General features: G+C 32.6%; 3 protein-coding genes and 1 pseudogene across 4 annotated transcripts; 1 reads left to right on the top strand and 3 right to left on the bottom strand.

Annotated features, from left to right (window-relative positions):
• Nucleotides 1–456: 456 nt before the first annotated feature.
• Nucleotides 457–4,291, bottom strand: LOC143540652 (uncharacterized). Its single transcript, XM_077033653.1, has 5 exons — nucleotides 3,875–4,291; nucleotides 3,094–3,330; nucleotides 2,376–2,444; nucleotides 2,071–2,263; nucleotides 457–1,136 (listed from the first exon to the last, which is right to left on the bottom strand). The coding sequence occupies exons 1-5, from the start codon at nucleotides 4,289–4,291 to the stop codon at nucleotides 718–720; spliced, it is 1,335 nt and encodes a 444-aa protein (XP_076889768.1). The 3' UTR covers nucleotides 457–717.
• Nucleotides 4,292–7,296: 3,005 nt separating this feature from the next.
• LOC143540663 (guanine nucleotide-binding protein subunit gamma 2-like) lies at nucleotides 7,297–8,038 on the top strand. Its single transcript, XM_077033661.1, has 3 exons — nucleotides 7,297–7,500; nucleotides 7,743–7,787; nucleotides 7,871–8,038. The coding sequence occupies exons 1-3, from the start codon at nucleotides 7,304–7,306 to the stop codon at nucleotides 7,959–7,961; spliced, it is 333 nt and encodes a 110-aa protein (XP_076889776.1). The 5' UTR covers nucleotides 7,297–7,303; the 3' UTR covers nucleotides 7,962–8,038.
• Nucleotides 8,039–8,279: 241 nt separating this feature from the next.
• On the bottom strand, nucleotides 8,280–9,431 carry LOC143540674 (uncharacterized). The gene is made up of 3 exons (XM_077033673.1): nucleotides 9,289–9,431; nucleotides 8,959–9,173; nucleotides 8,280–8,733 (listed from the first exon to the last, which is right to left on the bottom strand). The coding sequence occupies exons 1-3, from the start codon at nucleotides 9,376–9,378 to the stop codon at nucleotides 8,451–8,453; spliced, it is 588 nt and encodes a 195-aa protein (XP_076889788.1). The 5' UTR covers nucleotides 9,379–9,431; the 3' UTR covers nucleotides 8,280–8,450.
• Nucleotides 9,432–21,936: 12,505 nt separating this feature from the next.
• LOC143540684 (NAC domain-containing protein 59-like) lies at nucleotides 21,937–25,025 on the bottom strand (annotated as a pseudogene). The gene is made up of 3 exons (XR_013136627.1): nucleotides 24,568–25,025; nucleotides 23,174–23,444; nucleotides 21,937–22,564 (listed from the first exon to the last, which is right to left on the bottom strand). The product of XR_013136627.1 is annotated as an NAC domain-containing protein 59-like (transcript).
• Nucleotides 25,026–26,738: the final 1,713 nt, after the last annotated feature.

Here is a 26,738-nt window from a genome sequence, read left to right on the forward strand (position 1 = left end):
GGTCCAAGGTTCAAGCCTAGGCAAAAGAGTAGATTATTTGTCGTTAAAGAAAAAAGAACTTGATGTGTAATCGTCATAATATTATCTTATCTATCGATTATAACTATGAGCTCGACTCATTTTTCTAATAACTCTAATTTTATATACAAAAAAAAAAATAAAAATCCAACCTATTTCAAGACCGAAGGACGGACCCCCATTTAGCAGTTCAAGATTTTCTAGCTTAACGCTAAAAATGATCCGAGCTTAAACAAGCTCAACACTGGAGCTCGGTTAATAAACAAGCTCGAGATTACTATGTGTAAAGTCATAATATAAATAACTAAATAATATATATTTTGTTACACCTAAATTATAATTTCATTAACAAGTTGGGTTCAATCCGCGTATATAGAGCTCGAAACGAGCTGAGCTCGAGCTGTGTCATAAATTAAGCAAGATGAATTCAAGCCTGACTCAATTCGTTTACGCCCCCGCCCCACTGGTTCCACCCCTCAGCAGATACTAAACTGACATCAGTTGTTTAAGATAGAAAACCAACCTTTTGTTCTTAGTTACTCTAAAAACTAAATAGAGTTTATTTTATTTAGTTTATAGAAAACTTATGTTAATTTAGACTTTAAAAAACTCAAAAAGAAAACTAGTCATCTTACAACAAATGTAAAAATCTCACTAAAAGATTATACTCTATTCCTAATATGCCCTTATGGTTTTACTTCAATGTCTTTGTATAACCCTGAGTTTAGCACTCCTGCACCGAACATTTACTTTCTCTTCGTCTTCAGAAGGTGTTACAGGTCTCTTTGTGAGGATTATTCCACCGACCCCATTGACCGTCTGTTTGACCCACCCTTCTTTTACATCAGAATCAGCACTCGTCAAATTCACGGACACGGGCAACAAAGATTCTCTTTTGTTTTCATCAGATGAATCCGTGTTGATGATATTAAGAAACGTTTGTTTCACAATTCTGTCCTCCAGACTGTGAAAAGATATAACCGCAAGCCGCCCCCCAGGTGCAAGACAGCTGTAACAGTCGTATAATGAAGACTCTAGTGTCTTGAGTTCGTCGTTAACAGCTATTCTTAGTGCCTGAAATACTCTTGTTGCAGTTTTTATCCAACCTTGTCTACCTCCTGTCACATACATCATCAATGCATCAATTTTATTATACAATACAGGTGCCATGTCATCATGCCACTTCATAATAATCATTTGCAAAATTACCAACAATACTAGCAATTTGCCAGTTGTACTGTTTATGAAATTTGTATTGTTAATCTGACTTTCACAAGCTCGATAAGCATATTCTAAAGTTACAATATAAAATCGACGGTTTGGTTTTATGTTTTTGACTTTTTTCAAAAACTGAATTTCGGATTTGACTTTCGGTTTTGCATGGACTGAAAATACCGAACCCATAAAAACTGACTTTTGTCATTAAATTTATGGATTATAACTTTTATTTTTGAATGTTAAGTAATTATAGAAAGATAATAAATGGCGTAGCCCAAAAAATCATTAATTAACAGAAAAAATTAGCTCCAAATTTTCAGGCTCAAATTCAATATTTTGGGCTATTTTTTCCAGCCCAAATCACAAAACTCGACAAGAACAAAACCGAACTGAACCCATAAAGAAAACCAAAAACAAACGCTTTCAAAAACCAATTTTTTGGTATTTGTATTGTTTAAGCCAAAAACCGACCTATGCACACCCCTAAGTGTAACGGGTCAAAACAGGTTAATATCAGAAAACAAATTCCTACTACTGGTTGGTTGGGTCGACTCACAAACACCTTTTGTTTCTTTCATTTAATTTCATAAATAATTAATGTGCTCAATATCATTACAAAAACTATATTATAACAATAATAATCTAATACCCTTTTAAAATACTTCCTTGAAAGTTTATGTAGTTTGAATAAGCTTGAACAACCTTCAACATGTTTGCAATCTCCTTTTAGCTTAAATTTTTAAATTTCGCCCATCAGAGAAAAAAATATAACCCGAATTGGCCCTTTATAACTAACAGATGCATTAAAACCAATAACTTAAGATGACAGCATACCTTTTCCACCAAATGTACAACTCTTAATAACATCTACAAGTTCACCAGTAGAATGCAATCCGCCACTTAGACGAGCCCCTACAATCTTTTTCTGAAGAGCCCGCCAATTGTTTTCTTCCCCGTAATCACGCAATATTTGCCCTATTTCGGACCCGGGCCATGTGTTCAGTATGTCTTCTGCTGTCAAACTTGCCTGTAATACCCCTGTTTCAATCAGTTAAGTGAACAAAACATATACTTTTCTTTATAAAAAGTTAACTATTTACTCTAAAATACCATCAGAAATTACACACGACTGTTGTTACCTGAGGATCCATTCTCATATCAAGCTGTCCATCACAGAGCACACTAAATCCTCTATTGGCGTTGTTTACCTGCATATGAAAACAAGAAAGGATTATTATAAGTATCTATGTGCGCATAGAGGTGCAAACGAGACGGGCTACTCGAGATCAACTCGATTAAAAGCTTGAAACAAGCCGAGACTTATTGAGCACGAGCCAAGCCTGAGCCTCAAATAAAGGTCATTTAGTTATTGAGCCCGAGCTCGAGCCTTGTATGGGAAGACCATTTAGGCTCCTCGAGCCTTGTGTATTTTCAAAATTTTAGTCCTTTTGAACTTCAATGTATTAATTTCACACTACACAACCGAACTTGAGCCGAGCTTTGGCTCATTTAGAGTACTGCAAACGAGCTCGAGCTGAGCCGAACTTAGGCTTGTTTAAGATTTCTTCAAAATATGTAAAATAATAAAAAAGTGTATATACATTAATTAATGAATGATAAACGAGCCGAACCGAGCCAAGCTTGAGCTTGAAAAAGAACTCATGAGCCACGCTCGGGGGTTAGAAAATGAGCTCGAAACGAGCCGAGCTCTTGCAAGTCAAAACAAGCTAAGCTTGAGCCTCATCAAGCTTGGGCTCGTCTCGGCTCATTTGCATCCTTATCACCCTATGTATGTATAATGAGAGAATTGTTACATGGACTCCCGAATGGTATATAAAGAATTAACATTTCACTTACCTGCATTGATGACATACCCAAGTCCATTAATATCCCATCGACTCCCGAAATCAGAACCTTTTCATCAACCTCACATAACGTTGCCTTAACGTTCTTAAAATTCCTCAAAAAAGTATGCGTCTTTAGTTTCTCGTTCTCCGTCTGGATCAAATCAATCTTAGCTTTTGCCTTTCCATGCGCCACCGGATCACAATCCAGTCCAACATACGTCTCCATCTCCGGATGAGCCCGAATAATCTACAATCTCCACCAACAAACTTAAATCAAACACAAAATAACAACCTAAACCCAGTGTTGTAAAAATCGCTAGTCGCTAGTCGGGCGGTGGGGTGGGGACTAACGATTAATCGTTATTAATCAGATCAGACTATAATGTATAATTTTTAGTTTTATATATACACGCACACAATTTTATACGTAATTTTTAGTTTTATATGTACACAAACACATTTTGGCCGGAAATCGGCTGGAATCTCGCTGGAAACCGCTGATTAAGTCCTGGATTTGACCATTGATCGGTTAATTGGCCGATTAGCCCAAATTTTATCAGTGAAGTGGGGACTAGCGATTAATCGGGTCGGCGCCTAGTCGGGATTTTTGCAACACTGCCTACACCTGACTCGAATAAGCAAAGCAAACCATGTTCACAAGCACCCCCTAATAAACCATCATTCATGTTCACTCAATTGGGTAAATTAAATCCTAAATATAATTTGTGGGTTTTAACTTTTAACATATAAAGATAACAAATTGAACTGATTTAATTGAAATTGATACATACAGCGGAAGAATGGCCAGCTGCACCAAGAGTACAATCAACAAAAGTGTGAAGCTTGCGAGAATCGAAAACCTCCAACACCTCACCAAGCATCACCGGAATATGACTCCCGGTGTCGCCGAACTGACGGAGGCTGTCCTCGTCGAACTTTTTATCCGATCGGGTTCTTCTCTTGACGACAGAATCTATTAATACTCTGCGGGTGTTGTTGGTAATTGAATTGTTTGTTCTGTTTAGTTTTTTAGCGTTACGGGTGGAAGAAGAAGAAGAAGAAGATAAGGTTGTGGAGTAACCGGCGAGTAAGAGAAGAGAAGAGGGTATGCGGTGGCAATGCGGCGGTGGGAGAGTGAGTGAAGGGCGGAATAACAGTTGCTTAACGGCGGCAGCCGCCGTGGCAGCTGTTATGACGTGAGAGGACATTCTGATTGGTTCAAATGGTCGAATAGAAGTGGTTTTATTTTTATGCTACGGTCGGGTGTAAACAAGTCGAGTCAAGCCAACGGTCGTTTTGACTTATAAGAGCTCGAGATCGAGCCTGGCTCTTTTGGCAATTTTGCTAAAATTTGAGTTCGGCTCTTAATTTGTTTTTCTAAGGTCGGGTTGGGCTCGTTTATTATTTGTTAATTATAATACACGTTTTTTTTGTTGTTTTTATGAATTTTGAGGAAAAACCTTGAACGAACCTAGGCTTGGCTCGAGCCGTTTAATACTTTAAACGAGCCAAAGCTCAGCTCAAGCCCGGGTGTGCAGTGTGAAACTAATACATAGATGTCCATAAAAGGTAAAATTTAAAAATATACAAGGTTGTGATCAACTATATAGGGCTCGACGGGTTTAAACGAGTTTTCTATATAAGGCTCAAGCTCAAGTAGCTTATGATCAAAGCGGCTCATTTGCACCTCTAAGCATCTCCCAAGGTAGAGCACAATTATACTTTATTTTCTTAAAAATATATAAATGTTTTGTTTTATAAGATACTCAACTGAAAAAATAATTCGTTTGTAGCTTTGGAAATCAATCATATAAGACTAGCTTAAGTTTGTTTCGTCTTCTTTACCTATCCAATTGCATAACCAACTTCAAATAGCCATCACATGAAGAAGACATGACATATCTACGTATTAGATATTACTTGAAAGACCAAACGAAAACATATCAATATTCAAATAGAAGATGGGACTATATTCTCAATAAATTTTGAAATTTCGATGTGTTATGATTTTCCATTGAACATAAATGCATCACACGTAAGTGCGTAACACGTAAACCTAAACAACGCTCTTACTCTTGGACTGAAAGTTTAAAACCATCATCGCACCCACCGGCCAACACCCATCATTGCCGCTTTCCTTAATTACCTCAGTGCCCCCTTCATCGTCTCCTCTGCCTTGTGATGATGCCATTTATCGTGAACAATGTCTCCTTTCATTCTTGTTTTTGTTGACAAACATCTATGCTCCAAGGACATTGGATTTGAGTTTTCATATATTTCAAAAAAAAAAAAAAAACCCTTGTTATGTTCCTGACAACATTATGTGAGATGTCATATTAAAGAGGTTGACTTTTTTGCAAGTTACCTTTGTATCACTTTACAATTTCCCTTTTATTCTAGGTAGTCCCTTTAGACATATTGTCCTCGTATATCTGACTATCATTACATTTGTTACTATTTATTTATTGCCATCATGTCATGTTTGTTGACCTATTCGTTCGAGGTCCGTGACTTACACATACGTGCTCATTAGACAATTGTCATATATGTTAAAGCTCTTATATGCCTAGACGTGTAAGCAATGTCATTGTGAATCATTACTCATGAACATTACCAATGCCATACTACCATTACTTGTTTATTAGAAAGTTGTGTTGATCTAGAGACTTAACGAGCTCTATAATTGAGGGAAAAGAGTGGGTTACCTTCGTATTTGACCCAATTAACATGAAAATTTGATAGTTAGGAAGGATAGTGACAGATCCAATCATGACACCACGAATGTCGTACGGGTGACTAACAATCATAGCTAAAGGGATGTGGAACTAGTTTATGATATTTTTATCTTGATCGTGATCGTGATAGGTTCATTCACTTCATTGATATGTCAAAGAAGGTGCATGTGGGTTGAGTTATTGTTTACCAAAATTTCAAACGTTCATTCAATCTAGAGAGCATAGACTTAGTTATTATGGTTGAGAAACATTTGAGAAATCATATAATTTTTAGAACACTGTGAAAATGAAATACTTTATTAATATTAAATCATATATTTTAATATTGTTTTCCCGGGTTCATTTAACTAAGGGAGGAGAAGGAAAATAGAGGAAAAGATGAAAAAACCATGTTCCTGAGATTTTATAAGAAAGAAGGGAAAATGATGGAAAATAGGAGTATATACACATCCTCTCGAATTGGAGAGATTACTAGAAAAAATATTATAATTCTTATCAATTACTAAATTACCTTCATATCTAACTTCCAGTTATAGTTTACTTAAATGGTATAATTGAAAATTTGTATTTTCTTTTCTTTTCCTCTTAACTCGGGAACACCTAAAATGTATAATTTTCTTTCTTTTCCCTTTCTTTTCATTAAACTCAGGAACACGAAATGAAATCACACATTTTCCTTCCCATAGCTTTCTTTCCTGTTCTAATTCCCCTTCCTTTCTCTTTCTCTTTAAGTGAGACTCGGAAACACAATGACAAATATTTTATTTCTTCCTATGCATTTAGACAAAAGGTTTAAAAATCAAAATATAAAAATCCAAGGTGTGAAGAGTTTATGCCCCTCATTGTGAGTTTGGGTTGGACACAATTGACCACATAATGACAGGTTGTATGGTGGTCACGGTGGTTTGGGATTATGTTAAACGTTGGTGCAAGGTCTCATCTATATTTGGTTTTTCTGTTAGAGATGTCTTGAAGTTGTTCAACTCGGGGGGGGGGGGGGGGCTTCGGGATAAGGAGAATGAGGTGTTTCATGGGATTATGTTAATTGCTTGTTGGAGCATTTGAAAAGCAAAGAATGTGGTCAAGATCGATTTAATAATTGGAGAGATTAAATCGTTAGGATTTATTTAGTATAACTATTTATTGAACAAGGACCAAATCGATTGGTCAAATTAGTGTAATTTTGTTTTCATGTAGTTGTGTTGTTTCGTTGGTCCGCCGGTTCTTTGGCTTGTGGATGGTACTTGTTCAACGCTTTTACTGGTTATTTATAAAAGTATACTTTTTAGAAAAGAAAAAAAAACTCTACTATTAAAGTTACCTTTAAAATACTCAACTATTTATAGACACCCACGTGCCCGTAAGCCACTTCACATTCACATTCAACTCCATCGGTTTGTTCATGTGCACCATCCTCAACCTCAAATCTCTATTTCTTCAACCCAACCCACCCATCATATTATTATTAATTCAATTCATCTTATCATGGATTCAACCTCCCAACCCAACGGCAATGATAGACCTCCTACATCCCGTTCACAATCCAATACAACATCTTCGAATTACATCGGCAAGCATCGGTTAACCGCCATCATTTCTCAACATAATCAGCAAATCCAGCTCATCCAGGAAGAGCTGGATCAGCTCGAGACGCTCGGTGAAGCGTCCCTTGTGTGTGGCCAGTACGTTACTTTAACTTTTTTTTAAAACGACAACTATATTATAAAAAATAAAACAACTAGAAAGTAAACCCACCCATAGTTTTTTATTTAATGAATACGTGAATATTATAAAAAGAAAAAAGTGCCTGGCAAGGAACTAGATAGGACGATACATTAAAACGAATTTACCCATAAATATTTTTATGAGTACGTGAATTGAAAATAAATTATTAATTTTAATAATGGTTTTCGTATACGTGCAGATTGATATCAAGCGTTGAATCGAGTACGGATGCTCTACTTCCTGTGTAAGTTCATTGTTATTGTTTTGGTGTAAATAGTTTATGCATTAGGTGTTTGTGTTGATTATATTTATATGCATGATGAGCAGGACTAGAGGGCCGGCTGATGGTGGATGGGATCGATGGTTTCAACGAGCGAATCAATCGTCTTCTTCACGACATCGTAGACGTTGGATATGATATCATTGCCATTTTATATCATGTTGCAAAATGTTCTTGTACTCACTTTATTTTGTTTCTAATTGAAATGACACTGGTTTGTTGTTAAGTCTTTTAAGCATTCAAACTGTTCGACACCATAAGATGGAACACGTCGTTAACGGGAAATATTATAATACCGATCATAATGTATCAGTGGGCGGGCTAATTTGATCCAGTCGGGTGCTCGCTAACACTTCTGTACTAAATTTTAATATTGAATGTGTATCAAACATTTCATCAAAAAGTTTAAATTGACCCGTTAAAAATAAAACGTAAGCTAAATCTATCAACAACTCATTTAACACAAATAGCATACTTTTAAACTTTATCATAAACCTGTTTTACACCAATAATAAGATAGACTGAATTTACACTTCAGTATAGACCACCATACTTGCAACTTGAAAATAATATAAACTCCAGTTATAACCGAACAATGATAAACCAAATCACGAACAGAAACTAATTTTAAGCACTGCCCTTAACGACTCCATCAGCATCGTATTCCAGAGCATCACCGCCAGCAGCTTTAACATCATCAAAATAATCCTCTCTTGCATTATCAGCCAACATGAGTGAAACCAGCCAGAAAAGAGCAGCATCAAGAGCTAGAAATGCACCACCACCAAGCAGTCCGGTTTTTGCTGTCGGGCATGTTGTCTCAAGGTTATAGTGGACATTGCTGACACGGTGTTTCTGCTCGGTTATTGTTGGCCACAATAGCATTGCAGCTGCTAGTCCAGTTGAACCCCTGTCAAGTCAATTATTTAGAAGTTATTTAACTAATGTTTTACTTGTGAATATGAACAATATTAAACAGGTCACGCATGACAAAACACAAGCTGATTATTGTTTAGTCGTGTCAGGATTAGTAAAAGTTATTGATTATAAACTTTGTTTTATTAAGGTGTATTTCATGTATATTCCTCACTTGTGCACTAAGTTTAATAACAATATTCAAGATAAAGGTACTCACAAAGCAATGAGGAAGAATACGAAGAAACTGGTGCTTTGAAACAATGCAGGCCACGGAATAGACTTCCCTTTGTATGGATAAAACAATGAGAATCCTCCTGCCAAAGTCGAGATAAGAAGAAACACGAGTGACAAATAACCCAATGCGATTGTCGGGTCCGATGGATACTTGCAGATAACAACATCCTTCCCTGTTATCGGTGTTCCAGATGCCGGCTGCAAATAAAAAATAGAAGAAAGGTCAATTACTTATTCCCGTTATGCTAATGGCCGGTTGAAATCTTATAAGCAAAGGGTAAAGATGAAAAGTTAATAATAATAATAATAATACCTTCTTGTTTTCAGCTATAACGCCGAGTATGAAGGACAATACTCCAAAGGTTCCAACGAGTAAGGACATTTGTCTGGTAGTAACCTCCATTGCACCTTAAAGAATTTAACTAATGCATGTCAAAATCACATAATGTATTCAAATGACTTTATAATTAGCAAATGGCTTAAGATAAACTAATGATAATATTACGCATCGAAAATACCCAAAGTAAGTCACTAAATACATCCCTATTATAACGCGTAGCAAAACTGCAAAAGTGAGTATTATTAATCTTAAAGTTATACTGGTTTCAAGTCAAAGGTACCTCAATACTGGGAATTGAATAAAGATCCAAATAATTAACAAGATCATACATATACAATTGAAAGAAGACACTAATAATTCATCATCTTTCTATGAATTTATCAAAATTGAATAGTAACAATCAAAGAAAAAGAAAACCCTAGAAGTCAAAAGAAGCAATCACATGTTCACACATACAAACCAAATTCACCAAATAAAGAAAAATAAAAATCTAAACTTGAATACTCAAAAGATGCATTCGAGTTCATAACATCAAAACCCCTAATCATACACACCCAGAAATCACCAAATTCATACCCACAAACAAGATCAACATATACAAAAGCCTTAACTTTGAAGAAGAAGAAGCGAGTGAGATAAGACTGAGGGTGTAATTGGGTGGGATGAATAAGAAAGAATAATAAAGCAAAAATTCAAAAGAATTAAAGGTGATATAATTTAATAGTATAATAATACAAATTAATGCCGTATAAAAAGGATCTTTTAGAATCACTGCAAATATCGGATTCTTATCTTTTATTTTAAGAAGTTGACTACGTCACGAATATCCCTTTTTTACACTAATCCTATAATTAGGTAACTTACCACTTAAGCCGAATTTCCCTTAATAAAATCGTGAGCCGTGTAGTATACGGATTAGATAATAAACGATGAGATTTATAAATATGCAAAGGTGTTTGGGGGCGCATGAAGATTTATGAAGAAGTGAAAAATAAAATGGACCGATAAGAGATATTGACACCATATTAGTTTGCAACCTCTTGTTTTCAGCTAAGCGTTAATTTCAAGGGTTTTTTTTTTAAATAATCGTGCGGATTTGTAAACATTTGCAAATCCATGTTCATATGATACGCATCGATAGCCTCCTGTTGCACATCGGGCACGCTCATTAATTTTTCTTCTTTCTTATTTTTGTCGTCCAGTATCTCATTTGGAAGACTCTTCCTCAACAAGTTGTGTGATGAAATAGTTTTGGCCAAATCACTATTTTTTTACAACTCGTGTTTTTTTTCCTTTTTGTGTCGATCTAGTTGGTGACTCCAGCTAATGAAAATAAGAGTTTGCCAATTCACATATCACATCCTCATCAAATATAAATGGTTTACAATTAAAACATTAGATTTCTGCGGCTGGAAATTTGTATTAACATGTATTAATGTATACAAACAAAATTCAAGAATTTTTTTATAACAGAAACATTAATTGATTACAACACTAACTTGTTATCTTTTTTCTCCAAAGTTGAATGTATACCTAGCTATTACCTAGCACACGTCTCGTGAACATATTTATTTGTTGGAGTTGATTACCATATCATCCTTTAACTATATGTGGCTTGCAATACAAGGAAGGAGTCTTATAGTACAACTAAAGTTAATTAAAGGGTTATAAATAATTATTAAGTTTGCATTAATTATCTAAATTGCTTTTATTATATTTTAGTTTAAACGAGTTTATGTTGAGTTGTAATCAAATTTTAAGTTATTTTCTTGGTTAATAAAATTGGGATAATTTATTCCTAAATTAATCGTTCTACTCAAATATGTCTACATCCATTAACCACTGTGATTCTTGATCTCTCGATCTAATCCAGCCACGTTAGTTTTTATTTGAGATTTTTCTGTTGATAATTTTCGGTCGGTGATATTATCCTTTTTGTAGACTAGCTAGCACTAGTATTTGTCTATGATATGCTCACATGCATGCACATATATACCTTAACAAAAACTAATTAAACACAATTCTTCTTCTCAAACTTGAATTTGTACACACACCTTAACTAAAATCAAAATTAATAAAGCACATAAGATGATCACATATGCACACCGTACGTGTTTGTGTTCATTGTTCTCTTTGTAGTTGCATGTATTTTGTGAATTGTGAAGCTATGCTGACCAAGAATAATGTATTGTTTATGTTCTTTTGTTCTTAAAAAAAGTATTCCGGTACCAAAAATCTGATAATTGACATAAACGGAGAATATGATTGGTAAACCAATTAATAAATGTTTCGTGATTGATAAAGTTGCAAACTTGCAATCATAAAATGTAATAAAGAACATGATAATTCTACATTAAATACATACTATTATACGTCATTAGTATTTGTATATAGGGGGTGTAAGATGTTAAAAGATTAATCGAATTGATTAATAATTTAATATTGAATAATTGTATTACAATACACAGAGAACGAAATGCAAACCTTAAATGCTTAATGGGCTTGTGGGCTCTTAATAACAAGCCTAATATCCAATACATCTCGATCTGCACTCATACTCTCATAAACTGGGCACTATGACTAGAAAACAAAACAACATAAAAAAAACAAATAATTATAAGATAGACATGATTCGATTGACTCAAAAATCCAAAGTTTTGCCTACAAATCCATATTGCGTTTGATGTTGTCATTCATATTATGTTTGATTGTGCTATCCATGATTCGCTTATATATGTGCCACCATAGTTTTCAATAAACTAAAAAAACTAAAAAACTGCATAGCAATGGATCGTAGTCTTGGTTTTCAAATGCATGTGGTCGTCGTGCTGACTTTGACACACCCCGCTTGTCCCATCGATCTTTAAAAAACACTAGGATTTAGGACTCCGCGCTTCGCAACGGGACTGTTAAATCGAACAAAAACATAACTAAAACGTTAAACCATAACTCGTTGCAAGTCGACACGAAGTCAGTCTGTATCAACTTACGACATCTTTAAATACTATTAAAGCAATACAATTGTACACATGGCCTTCTTCTAGGTTGTCCACATATGCAATCCAGTCAGCAACTTTCCATTCACATATTCTCTATTAGGCTACCACATGTCACGTTGACCAAACACCCAAAAAAAACTTATTTAAACCTTAAGATTTTCCACTCAAGTCATTTTAATCTCTCTCTCTCTCTCTCTCTCTCTCTCTCGGTTTACTAACTCCACCATCCACCATCTTCTAAATTCCGGTAATGTAGATCGGGATTAATTATCATTTTCCGGTAAGGTTATATATTATACTCTAATAGCCAACAACGTTATATGATTTTCCGGCAAGGTAATATCTTTTTCCGGTAAGGTTTTCCGATATGGTTTTATATTTATTTTAATTGTTATATGATTTTGTAATAATCTCTTTAGGTTGTATATCAAAATCCAAGATTGAATTGATATTTTGAAGTTATTACGGTTTTCCGGTAAGGTATTCCGGTAAAGTTTCCAGTAAGATTTTTGTCACAAATTCAACTATGTATGCTTCTGTCACAAATTTTAGATTTCAACTATGCTTCTAACGTGTTAATGTTTAATTCCACATATTTTATTTTTTCTATCAACATCATATTTATAAACCTTTGAATCTCATTTCAGTTTACGATCCCATATCAATATATATATATATATATATATATATATATATATATATGATCGAGAGTGAAATATTGTGGTACACATGTTAGTAGATCGGGATTAATCGTTTTCAGGTAAGTTTATATATTATACTCTAATGGCCAACAATGTTATATGATTTTCCGGCAAGGTAATATCATTTTCCGGTAAGGTTTTCCGATATGGTTTTATATTTATTTTAATTGTTATATGATTTTGTAATAATCTCTTTAGGTTGTATATCAAAATCCAAGATTGAATTGATATTTTGAAATTATTACGGTTTTCCGGTAAGATTTTTGTTTGTATTTATATTAATTATTATATGATTTTCTTATAATCTCTTTAGGTTCTATATCAAAATCGAAGATACAATGGAGATTTTTCCTATTTCATTTTTCCGGTAACACGATTCAAATATTCCGGTCATCAATTAGAATATTTGTTTACATAATTCAAATCTTCTATAATTGGTAATTTATTTATTATGTGATATTAATATTAATATTTAATTTTCTCATTTCAGGTTATGTCTCCAACTTTATATAGTTAATTTCATGGATTGAGGATTTGTTGATAAGATTTCTTATTTTTTGTTTAATATTGATGTATATTTTTGTTATTATTCATGTATTTATGTATTTTTGTTTAATATTGATGTATATTTTTGTTATTATTTATGTATTTATGTATAATTTTTGCACTTCCAAAAATTATTTCTCAAGTGTCAATATTATTGTCAATCTCCGTTAGTAAGATTAAGTTTTGAGTAGTTCCTAATTTTCACACATTTTTCATCTATTTTGTTTGACAAATGTATAATGAGGCATAAATGTCACAATTAATGCTAATGAGTGAAATCATTTGGTTATGGAAACTGTAACAATTAATGCACTATAAAAATTCGAAATATTATTTGAATTTGAATTCTAAAAAAAGATATATTACAGTTAGTTATGGAAAATTTTTGTTTCCATTGTCAATATTATTATATTTATTAGTTTCCAGTCTCCACAATCTTCATATCTTGTATGTTTGACCAATTTATAATTAGACATAAATGTCACAATTAATGATAATGGGTTTGTAACAAAATTGAATGCAGAATTCATTGACTGTAATAAAATAATATTAATTATGGATCGACTAAAAAAAGCAATAATTTCAAGATTACATTATGCCATGATTTTTGTAATATTTTTTGTATTTAGGATCTTTGACTATTAAAAATTTCGTTTAACAATTTTGGTAAACAGATTTATAACTTAACAATTTATTATATTCTAATTTAATCAAATCATATAATAAAGTTGAAAGTCATTATTTATTATTATTATTTTTTACGTGTATTCAAATTAATAATTCGAATTTCAAATAAATATGTTGAGTATAATTTATTTATTTATTTTTGGAGATGACTATAATGTGGGTCGGTGTTTTCTAAAATTTTTAAAGTTAATAACTTCCTTTAATATTGTTGACCGACTGTTAGTTTTGATAGTTCCAGAAACTTTGGTAAACGGATTTATAACTTAATAATAGCCATTTAATATATTCTAATTTAATTCATTTTTCTATATACTCAACATAAAATGTCAATATCTTAAATACGTGTCTATTACATTATCTGTTTTTACGGGATATTCATATACGTTCGTTAGTAATGTCTTTAATAATAGTCTCATTTAAATATAACAATTAGTTTCCACGTTTTTAATATATATTTTTTTATTAAAATACATGTATATAATATATTTTTGTATCATTTCACCTTTAAATATTTTCAAAGTCTACATAAATTTTTTTAATCTTTTCAAAGTTATTTGAAAATTCATTTATTGTAAAACGTTTTTATGTTTTGCAACTTTAACAAAATATTAATGTCATTAATTTAAAAGTTTGTTGCAAGATTGGTCAAAAATAAATAAAAAAATCATAATTTTTTGAAGTTGACTAATTTCAATTTTTTAATATTTTGTAACTATTTTGAAAATATTTCAAAATGGGTTGTTTTAAAGGAGTATCAAATTTGTTATGTATAAAATTACAGTCAAAAAAGATTTTTATTGATATATCGTTTTGGTTTAATGGTTTAATTTAGAAAAATGTTGTATGTTGTCATTTTACTTTGTTTGTTGTTGTATGTTATTTTGTTTTAATAAAAACAACAATTTAATAAAAACAACTTTATTAATGTTCAAATGTTACTCATTATTAAATATATTTAATTTGGATGCTATTATTTTGTTATATTTTCAGGTGGTGGAGCAAAATGAGTTTCTTTTGTAGAATGTTTGAAGAAGTTGATGGTGGTTTAATAGGAAAGAACATGTTTATGTCTTTTGTTGATTTTTTTGGTTGTTCGATGTACATTAACTTATTGTAACTTTTAACTTTTAATATCTAGAACATGTAAATGGTTAACGTTTTTGTCCGAAAGTTTGAAAAAGTTTTGTGTTGCTTGAATTTGTTGTTTAAATTTATTATGTTTGTTGACATGTTTTTCCACCCGTGTGTAACACGGGCTATACCCTAGTTGAAACTAAACAAAAGAAATAAACCGATCAATGCCAAAATACAATAAATTATCTATGTAGAACCAAAAAACCGTCACGTTGCAGTTGCGAACCCATACAAATTCGGTTAGTATCAGTAGTACCAGCACAAATTCGTAAACACAAATTAGTAAGCCAATAAAAACCTTTTAAAGGAGGTATCAAAATTTGAAACACGAATATAAAACCGTGCGACGATGAGATATTTTAAATCGTGAAAAAAGTTTCGATCATTGTAAAGACGAACTATATAAAATATGAAAGCAAAGTTTAAGAAAATCGTTTTTTTTTTCGAACGACGATTTTCATTAAAACCACTAGCAAGGCGCTAGGAACCCAACAACAAAAGGAAATTACAAGGAAAAATTACACCAATCTTTCCAAAGCAAATTTTTAAAAGAAAATCGATTTTTATCCAAAGGAATCCTAACGATTTTATGTCCGCCGCCGTTTTTGAGACGCTCGCCGAAGTGCCTTGAAAAATGACTTCGTTCATTGTCTTCCAAATACACCAACAAGCCATGAGAATGATCCGGTATAACACCTTATTTATCTTCCGATCCAAGTTGCTATACTCATGAATTTTAAGCAAGTCCCTGACCGATAAAGCAAAAATAGGGGGGATGAGGCACCAGTTACTAACGAACTGCCAAACTAACGTGGAAAAGTAACATGAGGTGAGAAGATGGTCACTAGACTCGTCGTAATCCCCACATAGACAACACTCCACCGAATTCACCTGAATATTTCTTTTTGAGAGCGCCATACGAATCGCGAGCCTATCCATTTCCGCCTTCCAAGCATGAATATTGACTTTTAACGGAACCCAACTATTCCACCTCATTATAAACAGGACATAGGGGTTAGACATCTTGAATAGAACATGCTTCATTGCAGCCACTGAGAATATGCCTGATGAATCTTTTTGCCAAACCCAGCGATCTGGTATACTACTTAGCGTGACTGTCTGGAGGATGTTTAAACATGACAAGAGCTCAAGCTTCTCCAACTGATTCATATTCGATCGTTTCCATCTCCACTTCAAATTTAAGTTTCCATCAACCACCTTACAACAAGAATGAACTAAACAAGCTTTATCTTTTGCGTTCATGAATAGATTTAGAAAGATCTCTTTTAAAGGAGATTAAGAGATCCAAGGATCAACCCGGAATCTTATTTGTCCCCTATCCCCATTACTCCTTTAATATGGCTGGACAATTTAAGACCAGAGAAAGAAAGATGGTTTTCCATGTTGGCAATTGATTTCCATGTACCCATCAGCTTGTTTGAGTGAGGCAAAATAGGCCAAGATCTATTGGAATAATGCAAGGACATGATCACTCGTCTCCATAAGGCGCACGGTTCGGTCTTGAACCTCCACCACCATTTTGTGAGAAGGGCGATATTAGCATCTCTAAGAGGTGTTAGCCCCAAACCACCCGCCTCTTTTGGGGTAGTAACCCGATTCCAACTAACCCAACAAATTTTTTTTATCTTAGTTCCCTCCCCAAAATAAATTTCTTCTTTTCGCTTCTAACAATTCTCAATTACACAAACTGGAGCTTTGACGATAGAAAGGAAATAAGTAGGAAGGGTTTCCATCACCGCTTTAAGAAAACAAATAAAACACGTAAAGCTCAAAATTTTGTGTTTAAAAATATAGTTTATTAAATAGTTTAGCTAGTTGAAAAAAAAATAATAAAATAAAGAAACTAAAAATCATTATTTTTATTTATGGAATTCAGGGTAATTATTTAGTGGTTATAATAATTAATAAAATATTAAAACATTGAATAATATTATTTTTTATTTATTGAATTATGGTTAATGATTTAGTAGTTATAATAATTAATAAAATATTAAAATATTGAATAGTAAAATGAATAGTAGATATATGAGGGAAAGAAAATCCTCTATTTAATATATATAATAACTAGGTTATAAACCCGTGTATTACACATGTATAGTTACATACAAATAATATTTAACAATGTTTCATTTACAATTACATATTAAGTTCACTTGAATCATATTAACTTCACTTGAATATAAATGTAGATATTATATACTTCTTAATACTTATCAAGACCTAAAAGTAAAAGCCAATTATAATTCCATGATTCAATTGAATACATGAAACCCTTCAAAATGCTTCAGCAGTGCTCATTTAAGTATGTATATTAAAGTCCTAGCTTTAAATATCATACGCACATTCGCGATACTTAAACGGGCTTGGCTCTGCAAATTATAAAAATTGATTACTTGGATTCATTTTTTTTAATTATTACATTTGCCAACACTATAATATTACAATAATTAACATTTATAAACTACATCTAGGTTCCTTAAGTTTCTCAGTCTTCAACACCACCAGATTTTCTCAACACATACAATTGTTATAGAAATTATGGCATATGATTTAGGTTCATATACTTGAATATAAACTATAAAGGAGTAAGTGTATGAAAATACCAATCAACGCGAAATAGGCAATGTCATGCTTAAATGGTCTAAAATTGCATTACCTATCCCCAAGATTGCCTTCACTGTTTTTAAAGTCTATGGTGTTGACTTTGTGAGGCATTGTTGATGACATTACTTCACCAGCCTTAGTACCTAAAAAACACAAGTATTTACAATATCAAGATCAATAGTAATTGTCAAGAATTATTTACTTACGTAAACCATCACAAAATACAAATGGAAAGTACATCATAAATCTTTATCAAAATCAAGTAAGATATTATCATATAGATGAACGAATGAAAAAGTTTAAGCCCTTTTAAAAAGAAAATCAAGAATGAAAAATTTTAGCCATGTAGTCATGAGACTCAATTGCACCATAATACAGTTCAAATTATGCCAATATTACACTAACTTTATAAAAACATTCCAAAAAGAAATTCTTACACAACATATAATTAAATTATAAAAAACATGAGTAGGTCATGCGTGGATCAAAGCTTAATCAAATAGAATTTACCAACTGACTGACAACATGTGGCTAATACAAATCAGGATATGCCGCAACATGTGCATTGTAGTTTCACTACAACTGCAAATTTTCTCAATATCTCTACTTGTGAATTATCATGCCTTTCACTATTTAACCTCTTAGCAAATATTATCATTTCAAAACCCAAACTTGTAGGTGAGACTGGTTACATACCAACTTAAGAAAATGAGTTGCACATTCAAATAAATAAATGGTATAAAATAAAAGAAAAAATGTGGTCTTAACTCTTAAAAATAGAAAAAGGTTTTACTTGTCTATAAGTCCGAGAAAGCATATGAATGTTAGATTGGTGTTTTGGTCAAAATATTGTTTCGAATTAAAGTTGATGCAAACACGGGCCAAAGTATCTATTAAGAACATTGAGGTTTCCTATGGAAGACTAATTCGACATCAACAAAGAAACAACAGGTTAAAACCAATGCATTATCTATACATTCTTGATTCTTGGTTTTTTTTCTTATGCACTTATTTTACAACTAACGGAGTAAAAATTGTCAAAAAGCATGAGATGAACCGTAAACTAACATGCTTTGTTGAATGTGTGAAAGCAAAGATAATTGCAATTAACATGTAAATTAACCCACCTCTTGTGCAGCCCATCTCTCCTCAACAACTCTATCCCAATCATTGTTATCAACCAAAAAGATAAGACCCTGAAGTAGTGCCTCCATAACGGACGGACCTGAGTATAAATTCAGTTATAGTTTTGAACAATTTTCACAAGTTTTTTTTTTTAGTTTAATCTTATTTTCATACAGTTCTAGAATTCAACTTATAGTTAATGCAAAGTTCATTATGTCACTATTCATATAAGATTATTTATTTGTTGTAGCTTAATAAAAGTTTTTAAGAAGTCGTGTGTCTAGAGATAGAAAAAAACCAAGAAACATCTCTACCTTGTCGCGGCCCCTGACATCCCACACCGTGAAGCTGGTGTTTTAGTACTCTTAAAGGTCTCCATATTAAAACCTGCGAAGGAAACACCATAATTAATTCTCAATAACTATGTATGATTTGACTCTATATTATCACAAATTTAAGCAATGAAAAAGAAACCTTAACATAATAAACATAAAACACTATATAAGCAAAATAAGCATACAATTACGCAATATAAAGTCAGATTGGATCTCTAACATGTTATTTCTCCATTGGCCACTCTTTCTTAAGTATCCTTGAAATCTTGTATATCAATGACAACATTTGGAATTGATACATCAACTTTCTGCTTCATATATAAACAAATTAATCAACTTTTGTTGTGTTAGAAACCCATAAATAACCATTTCAAGATATAATTATTCTATCCCGTAACAAAACCACATGCAACTAATCTTCCTAATTTTAAAATAGTTTAACCGATCAAACAGATTGTGGAATCATAAACATAACAAAACGCATATACATCAAACATTAAATCACTGATGTTGGATTTTTGGAACATACAATAAAAGAAACTCGATCAGGGAACGAAACAATAACAACACATTACCTAATTCACATGAAAAACACGATGGTCATGACGTTGTTGAATAATCATGTCAAGTAGTACCACCAGAATTGGAAAAAAATTCAACATGAAGCTAATAAGCATAGTAATTGGTTGATATATAAGACATGCCGATGACCAGACTGTTTGGTTGAGGGAGGACGAAGAGGACCTGACCTTCCAGAAGAAAGGAATCCGGTCAGTGTCGAGAAAGAAAAAAGGACCAGACAACCTCCATCGCGTAATCTGTGTTGATCATTGCTTGATTCGATTTGATTTCACATCCACGTCTTCTTTTAAGTTGTATAATGCATCAAGTTAACACAAAACAAACCTTCCGGTTTGACCAATTTTAGCTTTGAATCTGAGAAGGAAGAAGAAAGGTTATGGTTTGGTGCAAGAAAGAAATAAGATGGAACAATGATTCTGGACATACCGAGAGCGAGTATGAATGATGGATGCTGGAATGAAGGAGCTTATGATGCAGAAGAAACCATTAGGTAACTGCTAACCGTACACAACTTCTCTGAAAACCGTCAGAATACTTCAAGGATAGGTATACCACGGGTAAACATAATAGGAAGTGAAAAGATAAAAGGAAGAGTTGATGTGAGAATGACACGTACACAAAAGAAGCTTTGTTTTATATATTACTATAGAGATATCACCAGTTTTGCTAGGATTACACGGCTATAGTTCATTCGTCCTTGGTTCCAAAATGATAATCATGATTGACTAGAGGTAAGTCGACAAATGGCAACCGTAGACGTATGGGGATGTGTCGAGGCCAGCCAGCGGCGGTCTCTTGGATCCGTAGATCAAGAGACGAGATCCATATATCTAGAAATAGAAACATAGCAAGGTTGGTGATTGTGGTCAGGCGGCAGTCTCTTGAATCCGTAGATCTAAAAAGAAAAATATAATCTAATAAGTTGTAGTTTGAGATCAGTGGCTGTGATCGTGGTCACTGGTGTGGCTTAAACAATGAAAAAATAATACGAAAATGAAAAAGAAAAAGAAGTGGTCGTTGCAATTTAGTAGTTGTAATTCAGGATTGAACTAAGAGAATAACGAGTCAGTAAATATATAACCATATATACCCATGTGAAAATAATAGCCAGTAAAAAACACAGGTAAATAATTGCTCAAATGATTGCCACAAGATAAAGCATGGGGCGGTGGTGGTGAGACTTAAGGACTTCTAAAAAAAGTTGGATAACTGCCTTGAGTCTTCAACCGGTGATAAAGCTTTATCACGGAAACTGAAAAATAGAAAAGAAAAAGAAAATGGAGATGGGACCAGGTGGCGGCTATTGTTTTTATTTTCTTATTTTTTCTTTTTGTGTTGTGCAAAGAAGACATTAACTAGAACCTTAAGGTTTTAATACCATTTGAAATGGTAAAGAACTTAATCAATATAAAGAATGAAATGCAAACCCCAAATACCCAATGTGTTAATAAGCTCATAAGTCCAAACCAAGTAATAAGTAATGAATATATCATGGCACAAATAATAAATTTAAAATAAACTCCATTGTGTACTAAACAACTAAAAACATATAACATAAATTCATATATTTCACAGTTGCAGGATATGAAGAAAGGATTGGGAGGCAGTTATCCTTACATATATATGTGGCTCTCCCCCCACAAACCTAATTATGTGATGGTCTATAGATGACATTATATAGATAAGTCTTAACACAACTTGAGAGAAAAACAAAACCCTCAAAAACTACATGAAACTAACATAAGATAACTTAATTACCCTATATATCTTGTTCAATAGAGAGGCCAGTAAATCTTGAGGAATTGTACTCATGCATTTGATGGTTTCATGCCACTTCAACTGACCTTTGGATGTTGATCATACTCTCAATCTCAAAAGGCAAAGAGATTGAGAGTATCATGCATCATTCAACTATGAACAATCAATAGGGAGCCCAATAATTATCAAGGTCAGCACACTGGTCCATTGTCATGAACCTAGTGTTAACAAGCCCGTCTCCATTGGTACTCATATCCCCATGATCATAACCCATGGGTTCCACATTTCCAAATCCACGGTTACTTATGAGCATCGAGGAACCTACGTCTTCTTGCGGCTGTGGTGGTAGTGGTGGTATTACTCCTGATGGCGGCTGTTGTGTCAATATTGGCCTCATTTGTGTTGAAGTTGATCCTCTTAGGTTGAGATTCAGCCCCGAAATAGTAAAGAGTTCGCTTCCATCTCCGTTAGGATAGTTTAACTGGTTTTGGTTATGAGGCATACTAGGGCTGCCTCTAAAATTGCCCCTAGAAAACTCGGCAATATGATCGGCATTGGTCATGTTATAACTTCTTCCTAACCCGTATGGGAATTGATAACTCGGATCTAATGGCATCATTTGGGGAGGCACCTGAATCCCTGAAGCATGACCAATCTCAAGGTTGTAGGGATTCATCATGACTCGCGAATGGCTGGACGACGGATACTTCTTGCCTCCGGCAGTCTTTTGGAATACCCGACACACAACCCACTCATCCTGCGTAAATACAACCGAAAAATATGAGAAAGTCTTAATTAGAATAGTAGCATATACTACCGTTTCTTTGTTGTGAAGAAGTTACATAACTAGAAAAAAATGAAGTAAATATTTATATGTATCTTGGTTAATTCGCATATAGACACAAATTGATCAGTTTGTAATATGTATTGAATTATTGATCTCTCCCAAATCAACACAAAAAGAAAAGGGGAAAATCACAAGAGTGATCATAAAATTTGTAAATACAAAAATTAATATGTAAATATAAAACAAGATAAGAACATGTTATTTGTAAAGAAAAAATAGTTAATGTAAGAAAGTAAGGTGTAAAATAAACTTTATCAATATAAAAACTTATTTTTAAAGTTAAAATAACTAAAATAAATTATCAAGATAAAAACATTATTTGTAAAGTAAAATAGGTTAATATAGAAAATAATTGTGTAAAATAAAAAAAATTCATATAAAAACATTATATATGTAAAAGAAATATTAGATTTTCATATATGTATGATTTTCAAACAGATTTGTTATAACTTAGAAACAATAAGTGTTTAAAGGTTGATCTTGTTGGACAAACAAATAAGTGCAACCCGGCTAGGTTACCTTGGAAGCCCGAAAGGCAGATTTGGCATGAACCCGATACTCATGCATCACCCAGTTGGTTTTCTCGCCACGAGGGGCTCTCCCTCTATAAAACACCAAAGTTTTCTTCATACCAACAATCTCCGAGGTAGCACCATTAAAGATCTCTTTGTCTTTCCGGTGGTCTTCCAATATCCGGTATTGGTGGCTCGGTTTGTTCTCACTCCGGTTGGGTATTTTCTATCCCTTAGGCTGAAGAAATACCATTCTTTTTCGCCCATTTTCGCCTTTCCTGTTTCAAATTTGTTCCCGCAACATTAAATATTTGTTATAATATTAGAATACTTTTTTGAATGTTTAATTATTCTTAAAAAGTTAAAATAATACTTAGCATGGTGAGATATTGTCACGAAAAGTCTTTCAGTTTAACATGATTTTATGATGTTTTGAGTGTGAGAGTAGATTATCATGCATATTTACTCAAGGAGTGGTTTTCTATTGGTTTGTTGAGAAAAACTAATATTAACTTGCACGAAATATTTTCTCCTGTGTGTAATTAATCTTCTTTGAGATTCATATATTTTCTACCAATTGTGATTATTTTAGTATGCAACTAGTAGTGATTTTTTTCTTGTAAATATTAATCATTTTGCATTATGGTCATCCAAAATCCAACTTCATTTAGAAGAATAAATTAAATTGTATTATGGTAAAATATAAAATACCAATATCAAGATGATAAATTCCAGATAATAGTTATGAAGAATTTCTTCTTCTTAGTTTTGTTTTGTATTTCTAAACCTATTTTATTTTATTTAATCAAATTTTTTTTGAACGACTAAATTTGTGTACTCCGTAGGGTTTAAACTTTAAACCCATGACCTTCTATATATCAATTTACTGTATATGATGATATGATGATATATTTAAATGTAGGATGGTAATATAATTCCCTCTTTACCACTTTGTTTTGAAATTAATGGTTGATAACTAAAATAGTGATGATTATAGCTGTAAGATGGCAAAAAGTAGAATAAGAATAACAAATTATCAGCTAGCTAGTTACACAATCTAAGAAATGAAGAACCATATACAAAAAGTCTCATCACTATATATAATTGTTATACAAAATTTGGAGAGAAAATGAAATTAGCTCTTGCTGCAAAAATGAAATCTTGAATATCAACTTTACTTGCTATATATAATCACACACACACAAAAGAAAGAAAAAAAATTCATGAAAACAAAACCCTAGATTTCATTTTACTGAATATAGAGTTTTAAAGAATTTAGTTAATTTGGATAGTTATTTATTGGTCTTACATGGAACACTATAGTAGAATTAAGTTAAGCAAAAGATTTGAAGCTATTTGTATAGAGAGAAAAGCTATACATATATATATATAAGCACATACCAGGAAGATCCCAAGGCTCGCATTTATTGAGATCAACATCAGTAATCGCCCTTGCAGCAAAACTCGAATCCGATATCTTGTTTATAAGATAAGAAGTGATGAGTTCTTCATCAGGAGGATGAAACCGAAACCCTGGAGGAAGTGTTTCTGTATCTTTTTTCACTTCTTCCTCCATATTTACTACCTTTCCTATAATATAGTTATCTAAAGGTATAACTAATTAAACTACCTTTAGCCTCTCTCTGTGTCCTAATAATTAACTATACCATCACTTTGATCAAAAGAGTTGAAAGGATAGGGGAGGTGTTAGTGTTTATGGGAACTCAGTGATAAGGTTTGGTAGGTAGTTTGAAGTTTTCTTGCCAACAAGTCTGGACTATATATAACTTCTAACTTACAATTTTATAAAAGAAAGAGGATGACCTAGGTTAGTTCTAAGAAGCTCTCACCTACTCTAGATCTTAAGATATACGTTTTCGTGCATCGTCTAAAGTCGTATGCAACGTACATTAGTGATTAGTCTCCGCATACATTCTTGTACCAATACTTAGAATTTTGAAGTTATTTTTTTTGTCACAAATAAATAAAGCCAATGTTTCAGTTGTCCTTTTCAAAAGTGAAGGTCTAAAAGGCAATGAAGTTCCAATTTTCTATTTTTTAGTTGATAATTCTTAACTTGCTGCAATGAAACTTTGCAATCTTGTGGCAAAACTACAATGTTCTTTTGCAGATAAAAAATCATACTATTCGTTTTTTTTATTTTATTTTGCAGGCCTTCCTAGAAATATAGATCAAGTAAGAACTAGTAGTTCCATGACTGGTTTTGATATATAATTTCCCTCCTAGAAGGTCATGAACAGTTTGTATTATGGGCGTTCAAATACATGCGTTAGATCTATATGCACAAGACACAAATAAACAAACGTTGCAATTAACATATATATGATCTTATATGGTGTCACACTGAGAATGTTAATGGTTAATGGTAACTTAAACATGATGTATTGTTGTTATCTGAATAAGATAACAGAAACCAAGATGGTAAATTTTGTATGATATATAGTAATTATCAATTTATTAAACATACAATTATGTATATTGTACATAAATAATGTTATCTATTGTAAATAATATTTTTACTATGTATTTTTATATCTTTGTTATTTAATGTATGTATAGTATTGTATATGTTTTATGTACCGACGTAAACTAGCTTATAACTCATGTATTGTTATGTATTATAAAATTCGGAGGTTATTGTAGATAGAATTTTTACAAGGGTAGTGTTGGGATCAAGAGACATCAACTAGGTGATTCGAATTGTGGTTTGTGTGAAACTTTTCAGGAAACGTCTTAACATCAAATGATGAATTGTTGTTATGTTTGGGTATCACTGATTTGTTAGGCACTTAGGTGAAATTATCAAACATGGGAAATTTCAATTATGTACAAGAGACCCTATAAATTTTCTTCCTCATAACACCTAAGGAGATGATGTGACAATTCAGGCTATCTTGGCGAGTTGGTGGCCGGTAACAATTTGGTAATTAATTTGGAAAGCAAGATTTGAGAAATTTTTAATAATAAAAATTTCTCAGTTGCCAAATTGATAGCTGACATCAAGAGAGCGCTTTTGGATTGAGAGAAATAATGTATGTTTAAGCTTATTAACTTTTCTTTATAATCATGTTTGATAAGCTTATTGTGTTTTTAGTTTCCTTTTTGGGCTTCATGTTATACAAGGCACAAGAAAGTTAATGTATTCACATATTATCTATCTATAATATATATAAACGAAAACCTAAAAATCCTATGTGTCGCGATATGGTCGCCCCCCTTTTTTGGAGTCACCAGATTTGCTTGATTTTTAAATGGAGGCTTCTCATGCATTTGACCCGAATTCATGGGTATTGGGTCTTATCAAATCCATATATTTCTTAAACAGGTTACAACATCTCATTAAATTAAAAACTAATCTCACCAAATATTTGATATAATAATCCTATAAAGTATGGATATACTAAAAATTAATATATGATTTATTTAAAAAATATATATATTATCTATAATTAAAAAACCAATTTGTAGTAAAAAAAATAAACGGGTCTTCGTTCTCATCAAACCCATATAGCTTTTAATCCGGGTTATAACATCCCATTTATTTGTGAAAC

Source organism: Bidens hawaiensis, unplaced genomic scaffold (assembly GCF_021521415.1).
Source record: "Bidens hawaiensis isolate Kalapana, Puna unplaced genomic scaffold, B.hawaiensis_p1.1 tig00000820_1, whole genome shotgun sequence".
Classification (NCBI taxonomy): Eukaryota; Viridiplantae; Streptophyta; class Magnoliopsida; order Asterales; family Asteraceae; genus Bidens; species Bidens hawaiensis.

Excerpts from the sequence above, each read along its gene's own strand:
- LOC143540652 (XM_077033653.1), bottom strand. The coding sequence starts at position 4,291 with ATGTCCTCTCACGTCATAACAGCTGCCACGGCGGCTGCCGCCGTTAAG. Across the intron at positions 2,445-3,093 it reads TGGGTATGTCATCAATGCAG|GTAAACAACGCCAATAGAGG; the intron begins GTAAGTGAAATG and ends TTTCATATGCAG. Across the intron at positions 2,264-2,375 it reads ATATGAGAATGGATCCTCAG|GCAAGTTTGACAGCAGAAGA; the intron begins GTAACAACAGTC and ends GGGGTATTACAG.
- LOC143540663 (XM_077033661.1), top strand. The coding sequence starts at position 7,304 with ATGGATTCAACCTCCCAACCCAACGGCAATGATAGACCTCCTACATCC. Across the intron at positions 7,501-7,742 it reads GCGTCCCTTGTGTGTGGCCA|ATTGATATCAAGCGTTGAAT; the intron begins GTACGTTACTTT and ends GTATACGTGCAG. Across the intron at positions 7,788-7,870 it reads ACGGATGCTCTACTTCCTGT|GACTAGAGGGCCGGCTGATG; the intron begins GTAAGTTCATTG and ends CATGATGAGCAG.
- LOC143540674 (XM_077033673.1), bottom strand. The coding sequence starts at position 9,378 with ATGGAGGTTACTACCAGACAAATGTCCTTACTCGTTGGAACCTTTGGA. Across the intron at positions 9,174-9,288 it reads TTATAGCTGAAAACAAGAAG|CCGGCATCTGGAACACCGAT; the intron begins GTATTATTATTA and ends TTTTATTTGCAG. Across the intron at positions 8,734-8,958 it reads GTATTCTTCCTCATTGCTTT|GGGTTCAACTGGACTAGCAG; the intron begins GTGAGTACCTTT and ends TTGACTTGACAG.